Source organism: Nomascus leucogenys, chromosome 10 (genome assembly GCF_006542625.1).
Source record: "Nomascus leucogenys isolate Asia chromosome 10, Asia_NLE_v1, whole genome shotgun sequence".
Taxonomy (NCBI): domain Eukaryota; kingdom Metazoa; phylum Chordata; class Mammalia; order Primates; family Hylobatidae; genus Nomascus; species Nomascus leucogenys.
This window is the reverse complement of record NC_044390.1, coordinates 76102895-76117082: the sequence shown is the minus strand read 5'-3', so window position 1 is coordinate 76117082 and position 14188 is coordinate 76102895. Positions and strand designations below refer to the sequence as shown.

General features: G+C 43.3%; 1 protein-coding gene across 1 annotated transcript in view; it reads left to right on the top strand.

Annotated features, from left to right (window-relative positions):
• SVOP (SV2 related protein) overlaps positions 1-14188 on the top strand; it is a 99626-nt gene that overhangs the window by 17715 nt on the left and 67723 nt on the right. The window contains exons 2-3 of the mRNA XM_030821328.1: positions 8834-8994; positions 13620-13705. Of these exons, the coding sequence (XP_030677188.1) occupies positions 8834-8994; positions 13620-13705 (247 nt within the window). The remainder of the gene's footprint in view (positions 1-8833; positions 8995-13619; positions 13706-14188) is intronic.

Genomic DNA, 14188 nt, shown 5'->3' with positions numbered 1-14188 from the left:
TGCAGGAAGCTCGTATTTCCTCATTGCTCACAATTTTCCTCTTCATCAAGCTCAGTTAATGCTCACAGCCGTCTGCAAGCTGGCTGTCATTCCCACTTCACAGACGAAAGCAGAGCATAGCCACGCTTAGCAGCATGCTGCTCCATCAGCTAGAGCGTGGTCAATAGTCGCTGTTGTTATGTATATTTATAATAAGAGCAGTAGATGCCCAGGTTAAAAATGGCAAATATTACAGAAGGGTCCAAAATGAATAAGCAAAAAAAATGTGTCTTCCCTCAAAACTGGGACATGGATGAAACTGGAAAACATCATTCTCAGTAAACTATTGCAAAGACAAAAAACCAAACACTGCATGTTCTCACTCATAGCTGGGAATTGAACAATGAGAACTCATGGACACAGGAAGGGGAACATCACACTCCGGGGACTGTTGCGGGGTTGGGGGAGCAGGGAGGGACAGCATTAGGAGATACACCTAATGCTAAATGATGAGTTAATGGGTGCAGGAAATCAACATGGCACATGGATACATATGTAGCAAACCTGCACATTGTGCACATGTACCCTAAAACCCTAAAGTATAATTAAAAAAAAAAAAACTTCCCATTCCCATCCAGTTCTCCTCCCCAGAAGAAACCAGAGTTAGGCTTCTTACGTGTCCTTCCCAAATGTCAATGATTGTCTAAGCATAACTCCTCTAGAACAGTATTTCTCAGACTTTAGCATGCACACGAATTGCCTGGAGACTGGTTAAAATGCAGATGCTGATTCAGTAGGTTTGGGACAGAGTCTGAGACTGTGCATTTCTTGTTTTTTTATTTTTATTTTTATTGTTTGTTTGTTTGTTTATTTATTTATTTATTTATTTTGAGACAGGGTCTTGTTCTGTCACCCAGGCTGGAGAGCAGCGGTGTAATCACAGCCCACTGCAACCTCAAACTCCTGGGCCTGGCACAAAGCAGGTGCTCATTCAATATTTGTTGGGTAAGGGATTCCAGTAACATCCGTGGCAGTGCTAAGAGTTAAGGATTTTCGTTTTTTTTTTGATGGCAAAATACACATAACATAAACTTTACCATTTTAACCTTTTTTTTTTCCCTTAGAAATGGGGTCTTGCAGCCGGGCACCATGGCTTACATCTGTAATACCCGCACTTTGGGAGTCTGAGGTGGGTGGGTCACCTGAGGTCAGGAGTTTGAGACCAGCCTGGCCAACATGGTGAAACCCTGTCTCTACTAAAAGTGCAAAAGTTAGCTGGGTGTGGTGGTGTGCGCCTGTAATCCCAGCTACTTGGGAGCCTGAGGCAGGAGAATTGCTTGAACCTGGAAGGCAGAGGTTGCAGTGAGCCTGGGTGACGGAGTGAGACTCCGTCTCAAAAAAATAAAAGACGGGGTCTCGCTATGTTACCCAAGCTGGTCTTGAAGTCCTGGCCTCAAGCAGTTCTCTTGCTTCAGCCCATCCACGTAGCTAGGATTACAGACACATGTGCCACCCCAACCCCCCGCCACCATGCCTGGCTCTATTTTAACCATTTTATTTATTTTTTATTTTTTTCCATCTTAACCATCAATTAAAGTGTGCAATTTTACAAGGTTGCACAGCCCTCATCTCTATCTAGTCCCAGAGCATTTTCATCACCCCAAAAGGAGACCCCACACCCATTAAGCTGTGACTCCCCATTCCCTGGCAATCCCCCAACCTCTGGTAGCCACTAATCTGCTTTCTATCTCCATGAATTCTGGACACTTCATTTAAGTGGACTCATATCTATGTGAACTTTCGTGACTAGCTTCTTTGCTCAGCGTAATATTTTTGAGGTTCATCTGTAAAGTAGCATCTGTCAGTAGTTTCAGGAGGTTTCTGTTTCTTCATTTGTTTTGTTTTTCAGAGACAGTGTCTCTTTCTGTTGCCCAGGCTGGAGTGCAGTGGTGTGATCACAGCTCACTGCAGCCTCGACCTCTCAGGCTCAAGCGATCCTCCCACCTCAGCCTCCTGAGTAGCTAGGACTACAGGCACGCACCACTGCATCTGGCTAATTTTAAAATTCTTTGTAGAGATGAAGTCTCCCTATTTTTCCCAGGGTGGTCTTGAACCCCTGGACTCAAGTGATCCTCTTGCCTCAGCCTCCTAAAGTGCTGGGATTACAGGTGTGAGCCACTGCACCCCTGAGGACTTTTTTTTTTTTTAACAGTGATGTGCTAGAGCCTGATGGTACCAGTTCTAGAGAGCAGATGGATTGTTAAATATGCAAGAATTTGGGTAGCCTGTTATTTAATCACTGACAGGCTGAAACAAGCCATTGTGGGAGTATCTAGGACACAGATATTGGCAAATGCTACAAATCAATATTGTTGGGGGAGGGTATTTGAGAGCCAGTTTATAGGCACACCGCTGGCTATAAAGCACTCCCATAATCTCTGTCAGCATCCCTGAGAAGTTACCGCAACTAAATACCTACTTTGGTTTATTTCTTTATTTCTTTAGAGTCAGGATCTCACTCTGATGTCCAGGCTAGGTGCAGTGGTGCAATCATAGCTCACTGTAGCCTCAACTTCCTGGACTCAAGAGACCCTCCTGCCTCAGCCTCCTGAGTAGCCAAGACCACGGGTATGTATTACCATGCCTGGCTAATCTTTTTTTTGTTGTTTTTTTGTAGAGATGGGGTCTTACAGGCTAGGGGTGGTGGCTCACGCCTGTAATCCCAGCACTTTGGGAGGCCAAGACTTCTCGGTGGCACGATTCACGCTCCAGAGCTCCCTGTGGGGTCAGGCTGAGGCTAGCCTTCAGCAGGAACGACATCCTTTCTTAGCTTCCTCCTGCCTCCTCCTGCTTCCCAGTGGGTTTCTCTTGAGACTCCTTCCTCAGTAAATCGCTTGCACAAACGTCCCCATCTCACTGTTTTGCAGAAATAGAAAAATCCTAATCCCAGCACTTCGGGAGGCCAAGGCGGGAGGATCGCTTGAGGCCAAGAGTTTGAGACCAGCCTGACCAGCATAATGAGACCCCTGTCTCTACAAAACAAACTAACAAAGCTAGGTGTGGTGGTGCATGCCCGTAGTCCCAGCTACTCAGGAGGCTGAGGCAGGAGGATCACTTGAATCCAGGAGTTTGAGGCTGTAGGGAGCTATGATAGTGCCACTGCACTCTAGTCTGGGTGACAGAGCGAGACTCTGTCTCAAAAGAAAAAAAAGGAGGGTGGGCACGGTGGCTCATGCCTGTAATCCCAGCACTTTGGGAGGCTAAGGCAGGCCGATCACTTGAGGTCAGGAGTTCGAGACCAGCCTGGCTAATATGGTGAAACACCATCTTTACTAAAAATACAAAAATTAGCTGGGCTTGGTGGTGTGTGCCTGTAGTCCCAGCTATTCAGGAGGCTGAGGGAGGAGAATCACTTGAACCTGGGAAGCGGAGGCTGCAATAACCTGAGATCGTGCCATTGCACTCCGGCCTGGGCGTCACAGCAAGACTGGGTCTCAAAAATGAAAAATAAAAAGAAAAAGAAAAAAGAAAAAAAGGAAGGAAGAAAGAAAGAGAAATCTACCTGAAGATTCACATAGAATCTCTCAAGGGACACCGAATAACTAAAACAATCTTGAAAAATAAGAACGAAATTAAAGGTCTCACACTTTCCAATTTCAAAACTGACTACTACTTACTTAGGTGTGGCTTAAGGATAGACATACAGATCAATGGAATAGAATCAAGAGCTCAGAAATAAATTCTCGAATCATATGATTTGATTAAATGATTTTCAAAATGGTGCCAAGATCACTCACTGGGGGAAAGGACAGTCTTTTAAACAGATGGTATTAGGAACACTGAATGTCCATATGTGAAAGAATGAAGTTGGACTCTTACCTAACACCATATACAAAAATTAACTCAAAATGGATCAAAGACCTAAACCCATAAAAGTTTAGAAGAAAATTTAGGAGAAAAGCCTTATGATATTGGATTTGGCAATGATTTCATGGATATGACACCAAAAGAACAGATAATAAAAATAAAAGTAGATATATTGGGCTACATCAAAATTTAAAACTTTCGGCCTGGTGTGGTGGCTCACACCTGTAATCCCAGCACGTTGGGAGGCCAAGGTGGGTGGATTGCTTTAGCTCAGGAGTTCAAGATCAGCCTGGCCAGCATGGTGAAATATCATCTCTACAAAAAAAAAAAAAAAAAAATTAGTCAGGCATGGTGGTGTGCACCTGTAGTCCCAGCTACTCAAGAGGCTGAGGTGGGAGGATCACCTGAGCCCAGGAGGTCAAGGCTGCAGTGGGCCGTGATCACATCACTGCACTCTAGCCTGGGTGACAGAGTGAGACCCTGTATTAAAAATTTTTTTTTCAAACTTTGGTGCATTCAATGATCACAATCAATAGAGTAAAATGGCAATCCAAGGAATGGGAGAAATTGTTTGCAAATCATATGTCTGATAAGGGATCTATATCCAGAATATAGAAAGAAGTACAACTCAACAACAAAAAGTCAAACAACCCAATTTTAAAATAGTCAAAGGACTTCAATAGACATTTCTCCAAAGATGTACAAAGGGCCAATAAGCACATAATAAGTTGCTCAATATTAGGGAAATGCAAATCAAAATCACAACGAGATACCATCTCACACCCATTAGGATGGCTGTTATCAAGCAAATGGAAAATAAGAAGTATTGGCAAGTTTGTGGAGAAATTGGAATCTTTGTGCATTGCTTGTGAGAATAAAAATGGTGCAGCCACTGTGGAAGACGTTCTGGCAATTCCTCAAAAAATAAAACATAGATTAATCCAGTAATTCCTCTTATGGGTCTATATCTAAAATAAGTGAAAGCAGGAACTCAAATAGATATTTGTACACTCATGTTCATTACAGCATTATTCACAATAACCAAAACATGGAAACAACCTGTGTCCATCAACAGAAGAATGGATCAGCAAAAGGTAGTCTGTGCACACAACGGAATATTATTCAGCCTTAAAAAGGAGGGAAGTTCTGCAGTGTGCTGCAACATTGGATGAGCCTTGAAGACATTATGCTAAGGGAAATAAGCCAGACACAAAAGGAAAATTACTGTATGATTTCACTTATCTGAGATCCCTAGAGGAGTCAAATTCATAGACAGAAAGTAGATTGGTGCTTGTCAGGGCTGAGTAGGGGAAAATGGAGCATTGATTTCTATGGGTACACAGTTTCAAGTGAAACTTAATGTCACTGAACTGTACACTTATAATGGTTAAAATGGCAAATTTTATATTTTAATATGGCATGTATATTTTACCACAATAAAAAAAGAATCTGTGTTTCACGATTTTCTTCTAGGACACCTGACTTACGGCACAACTATTACACCAATGTATAGAAGAGGTAAACTGAGGCTCAGAGTGACTATGTGTTTGTCTTATCCAGTGGGGATAATAATAGTCTCCACCTCTCAAGGTTACTCTGAGGGTTAAATCAAATAATGATGCCTATAAAGAACCCCCCTCCCCAATCAAAGAAGAGCATTGGCGACAGAGTGAGAACCTGCATCTCATGGTATCTCATTGTGATTTTGATTTGCATTTCCCTAATATTGAGCAACTTATTATGTGCCTATTGGCCCTTTGCATGTCTTCTTTGGAGAAATGTCCCTTGAAGTCCTTTGCCTGTTTTAAAATGTGAAATACCTATGAAGATGTGAGCGATGGAGACAGGATGGCTTCAACTGAACTAGGGACAAATGTTGGCGATTTCATATGGGTCAACCTAATAGTCACGTCTAATCCTTTAGTTAAACAGCAGAAACAAAGATATTTCTCTCATTGTTATGTATGTAATTTTATATGCTCGAAATGTCTCAAAATAAAATATCTTTATAAAAAAATAGAGTAAATGGGAAGCAGTGGAAGAGTTTGAAGAGGTTTTACCCTCTCATTGGCCAGGAATACAATGTTTTAAGCCAGATAAATCTGTGGTTGAATCCCAGCTCCATGCCTGTTTAGTTATGGGACCGTGGGCAAGCCATGTGACTTCTGGGACCTCAGTGTTCTTGTCTGTAAAATGGTGATAATAATACAAACTTCAGAGAGGTTCTATGCAGATCGAATGCACAGAAAACAGCTGGAACTTGCACAGAGCACAAACTTGATTCTATTAGAGGTGACTGTGGTAGAGGGGGTGAAATGTTAGCACCAAGCTTCAAACCCCGCCAGTCTGTCTGCCAACCCTGTGCTGGGCCCTGCATTTCCAGCCAAGACGAGCTTGACAGCTCAGGTTTTCCAAGCCCAGCCTTGCCAAGGAGTGGAGTTTCAGGCGTTTACAGAATTACTGTGACTTAATCTGTCTTTTCTCTTCTAGAACTTCACAAGCAGGGTATGTTTGCTGTACTTCTGAAATCCAGAAATTTACCCTTTCTATGCCAGCACAACAGTTACTCTTTGGTGAAATACATGGAATGATGCAATCGTTAATAATAATAGCACATCACACTCCGGGGACTGTTGTGGGGTGGGGGGAGGGGGGAGGGACAGCATTAGGAGATATAACTAATACTAAATGACAAGTTAATGGGTGCAGCAAAACAACACGGCACATGGATACATATGTAACAAACCTGCACATTGTGCACATGTACCCTAAAACCTAAAGTATAATAATAATTAAAAAAAATAATAATAATAATAGCAGTATTTTGAACTTAAATATTTCTCTCTTTTTTTTACCTTTTAAAAACATGGATCAAATGTGTACTCTGTCGGCTCATATACTATCTCTGCTATTCATGCCCATGTAACTCCAGACATTTTTCTTTTTCTATTTTTTTAAACAAATAAAAAAACCCAGGATCTTGCTCTGTCACCCAGGCTGGAGGGAGTGGCGCAATCTTGGCTCACTGCAACCTCCACATCCCGGGCTCAAGCAATCCTCCCACCTCAGCCTCCCAAGTAGCTGGGACCACAGGCGCATGCCACCATGCCTGGCTAATTTTTGTATTTTTTGTAGAGATGGGGTTTTGCCATGTCACCCAGGCTTGTCTCAAACTACTGGACTCAACTGACCCTTTCGCCCCAGCCTCCCAAAGTGTGGAGATTGTAGGCGTGAGTGACCATGCCCAGCCAGACTTTTTTATTTTCCTTTTCCTTTTCCTTTTATTTTTTCCTTCCTTCCTTCCTTCCTTCCTTCCTTCCTTGCTTCCTTCCTTCCTTCCTTGCTTCCTTCCTTCCTTGCTTCCTTCCTTCCTTGCTTCCTTCCTTCCTTCCTTGCTTCCTTCCTTCCTTTTTTATTTCTTTCTCTCTCTCTTTCTTTTTCTTTCTCTCTCTCTTTCTTTCTTTCTTTCTTCTTCTCTCTCTCTTTCTTTCTTTTCTTTGTTTCTTTCTTTTTATTTTTCAGATAGGGTCTCTCTCTCTTGCCCAGGCTGGAATGCAGTGGTATGATCACGGCTCACTGTAGCCTCAACCTTCTGGGCTCAAGCGATCCTCCCACCTCAGCCTCCCAAGTAGCTGGGACCAAAGGCACACACCACTATGTCCAGCTAATTTTTTTATGTTTTATAGAGATGGCATCTCACTATGTTGCCCAGGCTGGTCTTGAACTCCTGTGCCCAAGCAATCCTCCCACCTCAGCCTCCCAAAGTGCTGGGATCACAGGCATGATCCACTGTACCCAGCACCCCAGACTTTCTTCAGAAAGTCTGTGAGGACTCAAAGCTGTGATAGAAAGGACTTGCACATTCAGTATCACTATCCCCTTGAGAGACTGTGAGGTCAGAACACATCTGTCTTTTCAGTGCTATAAACCCAAAACCCACCCTAGGGCTGGGAGACAGCAGGAGTTTTGTGTTTGGGAGTGAGAAAGTTGGAAGGAGACAGGTAATTTTGCCCCTGAGTCCCAGATGAAGAAACTACTGCCCAGAGAAATCAAAGCTTCTTGCAGAGGAACAAGAAACAGCATAGTACGAAGGAACATATTGCATGAGAGGGGGGGGGGCCCATGGGGTCTCAAACTCAAATGCCTACAGGGCCTGACAAATGGGGCCACGTGCCAAGTGAGAGGAACACAGAGCAAGTGCAAGGATAACTAGCAAAAGACCCTTAGGGCTGGAGATAATGAGACAGTGGTCAACTGGAGTGCATGACCCATCTAAAACAGGGGTGAGGGTGGGCTGGGGACCACCACTGCCCAGACCTAGCACAATTCCAATGCAGGAATGTGGGCTCCAGACAGCCAGATATTCTACTTTTTCAAGAGACATTGGGATTCTGGCTTTTTATGTGAATTTTCCCAATTTTAAAATTTTGGCACCAGGCGTGGTAGCTCACACCTGTAATCCCAGCACTTTGGGAGGCTGAGGAGGGAGGATCACTTGAGCTCAGGAGTTTGAGACCAGTCTGGGCAACATAGTGAAACCTTGTCTCTATTCTGAAAAATGGCATCCACTTTAAACTTCTAGAAATATGGTGTGAGCAACTTTTTGTGGGCCTAATGTTACCTTTAGATGACCAAAATGTTAGATATAGACAGATGAGTCTAAAATCTGAAACAAATGTACTCACAAACAGTATTCTGACCTAAAACAAAGATATCCTCAATCACATAACCTACTTTGTGAATAGGAAACCCTGGAATTGGGCAGTGCCCAATCTGCTCAACTGTACATGGCAGTCCTGATATTATAACTCTTGAAGTTATTACTCTCCCCAACCCCAGTCCAACTCAATAGAAATGCTAACCCCCATCCATCAACTCTCCAAATCATGAGAAGAAGTCTTTCACCTGTCTTGGTCACTAGAGCTGTGCAGCAAGGCCGTTTGGGGGAAGCTTTAGCCATCTTGACCAGATTTGTTCTGTTCCCTAGGGTTGTGAAATTCCGTCGCACAGGCGAGAGTGCAAGGTCAGAGGACGACACGGCTTCAGGAGAGCATGAAGTCCAGATTGAAGGGGTCCGCGTGGGCCTAGAGGCTGTGGAGCTGGATGATGGGGCAGCTGTGCCCAAGGAGTTTGCCAATCCCACCGATGGTGAGAGGGCCCTGCAGTTGGGGAATCAGTCTGGGCCACAGTCAAGGTTGCCTACCCAGCAGGCAATTTCAGAGGGGTATTGTGAAGGGGCAGTTGGAAGGGCCCAGAGGGCCAAGGGGTGGAGCTGGAAGTGGGGGCTGAGCCTACATAGCTTACTTCAGCAGGCAAGGTTACATCACAATCCCTGCCAGTCAGCATCAATGCACAACATTTGGCTTAGGATGGCAGTAACGATGATGATGATGATGACAAAGATGATGATGATGATGATGATGATGGTGGTGGTGATGATGGTGGCAATGATGATGATGGTGATGATCATTATAGTAATGATGATGATGGTGAGGATGATGGTGATAATGGTGATGATTATGGTGATGGTGATGATCATAGTGATAAAGACTGATGATAAAGATGGCAATGGTGATGATGGTGATGATGACGATGGTGATGATGGTGGCAATGATGATGATGGTGATGATCATTATAGTAATGATGATGATGGTGAGGATGATGGTGATAATGGTGATGATTATGGTGATGGTGATGATCATAGTGATGAAGACTGATGATAAAGATGGCAATGGTGATGATGGTGATGATGACGATGGTGATGATGATGGTGATAGTGATGATTATAGTGATTATGATGATGGTGATCATGACAATGGTGATGATGGTGATGGTGATGATAGTGGTGATGATGATGATATGATGATGGTGGTGATGATGATGATGGTGATGATGATGATGATGGTGATAGTGGTGATTATGGTGATGATGATGGTGATCATGATGGTGATGGTGATGGTGATGATGATGATAGTGATGAAAGATGATGATAAGGATGGCAATGGTGATGATGATGATAGTGATGATGATGATGGTGATGACGATGATAGTGATGATGGTGGTGGTGATGATAGTGATGATGATGATGGTGATGATGACGGTGATGACGATGATGGTGATAGTGATGATGATGGTGGTGATAATGATGGTGATCATGATAATGGTGATGGTGATAATGATGACAGTGATAAAGATGGTGATGATAAGGATGGCAATGGTGATGATAGTGATGAAGATGATGATGAAGATGGTGAAGATGATGGTGATGATGATGATTGTGGTGATAATGATGATTGTGGTGATAATGATGGTGATAGTGATAATTATGGCGATGATGATGATGGTGGTCATGATGATGGTGATGATGATGATAGGATGAAGATGGTGATGATAAGGCTGGCAATGGTGATGATGATAGTGATGATGATGATGAAGATGGTTATGACGGTGATGATGATGATATTGATGATGATGATGAAGATGGTTATGATGGTGATGATGATAGTGATGATGATGATGATGATGAAGATGGTGGTTATGATGGTGTTGATGATGATAGTGATGATGATGGTGGTGATGATGATGATGGTAGTGATGATGGTGGTGATGATGAAGGCGATGATGGTGGTGATGATGATGAAGATGATGGCGGTGGTGGTGATGATGGTGATGATAATGGTGGTGATGCTGATAGTGAAGACGATGGTGATAGTGATGATGGTGGGGATGACAGTATAATGACAATGGTGGTGATGATGTTGGTTATGATGATAGTGTGATAGTAATGGTGACACTGGTGATGGTATGGGAGTAGCTAACATTGGCTGAGGATTTATTATGTGCCAGGCACTGCTCTAACCAGTTTACATGTTTTATCCATCTAATCCTCACAACAGTTCCAATTGGATCTATTACCAACATCTTCCCCATTTTGCAGGTGAGGAAACTGAAGCACAGAAGGGTTAAGTATCTTGCTGAGGGTTATACAGCTAGGAATTAGCCAATTTGGATTTATGCCCAGGCAATCTGGCCTCAGAGCCCACATTCTTACCCATGACCTTGTGCTGCCTCTGAGGCGGTGCTGTGGGACCTGGTCTCCAGCTTCCCTCGCTTCTTGATGCTGATGGATGAAAACATTCTATGCATTCCTGAAAAGCCTCAGATTCCAAATCTAAGAGAGGACTAATGACTGGAACGCAAGGCCTATTGTTGGCAGAGATAAGGTGGCAATGACAGGGGACGGAGGGAAGCTGAGGCTTTACTCTCAGGCTGATCTGGGCTCTACTTCCAACTCTGTGAAACGCAGGCCAAGTCCATATCCTCCTCTGTAAAATGGGGCTAATACTAGGCCTTAACTCATAGGATTGTGATGAGGATTAAATGAAATAATGCACATCTAGCTTTTGGCACAGTGCCTTGCAGGTAGTGAGCACTCAGTAAATGCCCCACAATAGTGTTACTACTGTTCTTCTTGTGGATGATATTTTTTGCTGGAGGAAACCATAACCTGCTAATGTGATCAACACCAGCTCACACTTCTGGAGAAAATTATGATTGATATACGAGGCCCATGGTTGAAATTCCAAAAAGATGACACCTCCCGGCAGGGGCTGATGAGATCCTCGGAGGTCACCCATGGGGCCACCCAGCTTCCTCCTTTAGTATTTTTATTTTTTTTCAGATGGAAACTCACTCTGTCACCCAGGCTGGAGTGCAGTGGTGCAGTCTCAGCTCACTGCAACCTCCGCCTCCTGGGTTCAAGCAATTCTCCTGCCTCAGCCTCATGAGTAGCTGGGACTACAGGCATGTGCCACCACACCTGGCTAATTTTTGTACTTCTAGTAGAGAGGGGGTTTCGCCATGTTGGCCAGGATGTTGTCAAACTCTTGGCCTCAGGTGATATGCTCGCCTTGGCCTCCCAAAGTGTTGAGATTTCAGGCATGAGCCACCGTGCCTGGCTGTATTTTTATTTTTTGATTCACTATTCATCTTGGAATTATTTTAGCTTTACAAAAAAATTGCAGATATAGTATAGATATTTCTCACATACCCTTTACCCAGCCTCCCCTAATGTTAACAACTAAACTAAAAAAATTAATGTTGGTGTGCTACTATTAGCTCAACTCCAGACTTTATTCGGATTTCACCAGTCATTGCAGTTGTGCTATTTCCAGATACAATCCAGCATAACATATTGGGTTTAGTGTTTTAGTTTAGTTTTGTTTTGTTTTTCAGATTTTTTTTATTTTGAGACAGAATCTTACTCTGTCACCCAGGCTGGAGTGCAGTGGCATGATCACAGCTCACTGCAACCTTGAAACCTCCCTGGCTCAAGTCATCCTCTTCCCTGAGCCTCCCAGGTAGCTAGGACCATAGGCGTGAGCCACCACTCATAGCTACTTTTTAGAAATATTTTTAGTAGAGATGGGGTTTCACTATGCTGCCCAGGCTGCTCTCAAACTCCAGGTCTCTAGTGATCCTCCTGCCTCAGCCTCCCAAAGTGCTGGGATTACAGGCATGAGCTACAGCATCCGGCCATCTTTTAGTATGTTTCAAAAACACTTATTAGCTTATAAACTTTATCTGTGTTTTTTCTGAGCATAAAATAACACTTGTTTATTTGGAAAGCATTCAGACATTAAAGAAATTCTCAAAGTAGGAAAGTGAGTGTTGTTTTCAAAGGTGAGCATGGTAAGCAGTTTTTAAGATGTCCACTCAGTCTTACTTCCCCTGCTTGGCACACACACACGTATATACATTTTATCACAAAGACAGCTCCTCTCGTACATACCTCTGCACAATTTTCGCTTTTCACTTAACAATATAGTATGCACATCTTTCCATCGGAGTGCAGATGGAATTGTGCCTTTCAAAAGTATTTCAGGCTGGGCATGGTGGCTCACATCGGTAATCCTAACACTTTGAGGGGCTGAGGTGGGAAGACAGCTTGAGCTCAGGAGTTCAAGACTAGCCTGGACAACATAGTGAGACCTCATCTCTACAAAAAATAGAAAACAATTAGCTGGGCATGGTGTCATGTGCCGTAGTCCCAGCTACTTGGGAAGCTGAAGCAGGAGGATGACTTGAGCCCAGGAGATCGAGGCTGCAGTGAGCTATGATTGTACCACCGAGCTCCAGCCTGGGCAACAGAGTGAGACGCTGTCTCAAAAACAAAAACAAACAAACAAAGAAGTATTTCTCTTTTTTCTGGCCATGGAAGTAATACATTGTAAAAGGAAGAAAGTTAATTCTCATATAATTTTTTCCTTCCTCCCTCTGACAACAAACAAATTAAACCATAATTCAAAGCCTTGTACATATTCTATGGATAGATACATGTGCAGATATATACACCCACATGGGTACATTTCCAAGAATAGAACCATGCTACATACCTTGTTGTCGATCTTGTTTTGTTTTGAAACATTAATTAACAATATACTTTGTGTATCTTTCTATATCTGCACATTCTTGTTAACAGTTGGGTCATATTTCATAATGTGGATATTTAATAATTTATATATGTATAATATCTACTTTATTTAGCCAACCCCTGTTGATGGACATTCTGGGTTTTTCCATTTCTCCCGTTGTAAGTAATGCTGCAATTGTAGGATATCACTTCACACTGGAATATTTTTCTAGGATAAGTTCTAAAAGCAGCATGTGCTGCATTTAATTATCTTGGCTGGGAACCACCCCAGAAAACCCCACACTAGGACAACTGCAAGGTGCACTGATTCCTTCCTTCCCTCTCCCTTTCTCCTTCCCAGATACTTTCATGGTGGAAGATGCGGTGGAAGCCATTGGCTTTGGAAAATTTCAGTGGAAGCTCTCTGTTCTCACCGGCTTGGCTTGGGCAAGTATTTCTGGGGGGCAGTGGCTCAGCCTCCAAGAGACCCCCATGCTGCTCAAGTGGGTTTCCATGGTCTACGAGGAAGGACACAGTTCTTTGCACATGGAGCCTTTGCTTGAATTCCAATCAACAAAATTTATGTGGCGTGATAAGTGGTGATAACGAGGTCCGTGCTTGAGGAGAGCTGGGTGTGGTTGGCAGTTGCCCCCAAGGAGGAGTTGAAGCTTCTAGCTAATTAGGTGGCTTTCAACTCTTTGGGCTCAGGGCTACTATGAGATTATGATGTCAGCTGTAGAGCTCTCCCTAGAAAAGCATGCACAGATTAGAAATGTGCGTTCTGCTTCAAGACTCTCATGATCCCTCATTCAAATCCCCTAGCTATGGCAAACAGCACAGCCAAACCTTTAATATACTTGAAATTAATTTTTGTGAATGGCAGGAGATGGTGACCTAACTACATATTTTTCCAAATGAATCATCAATTTC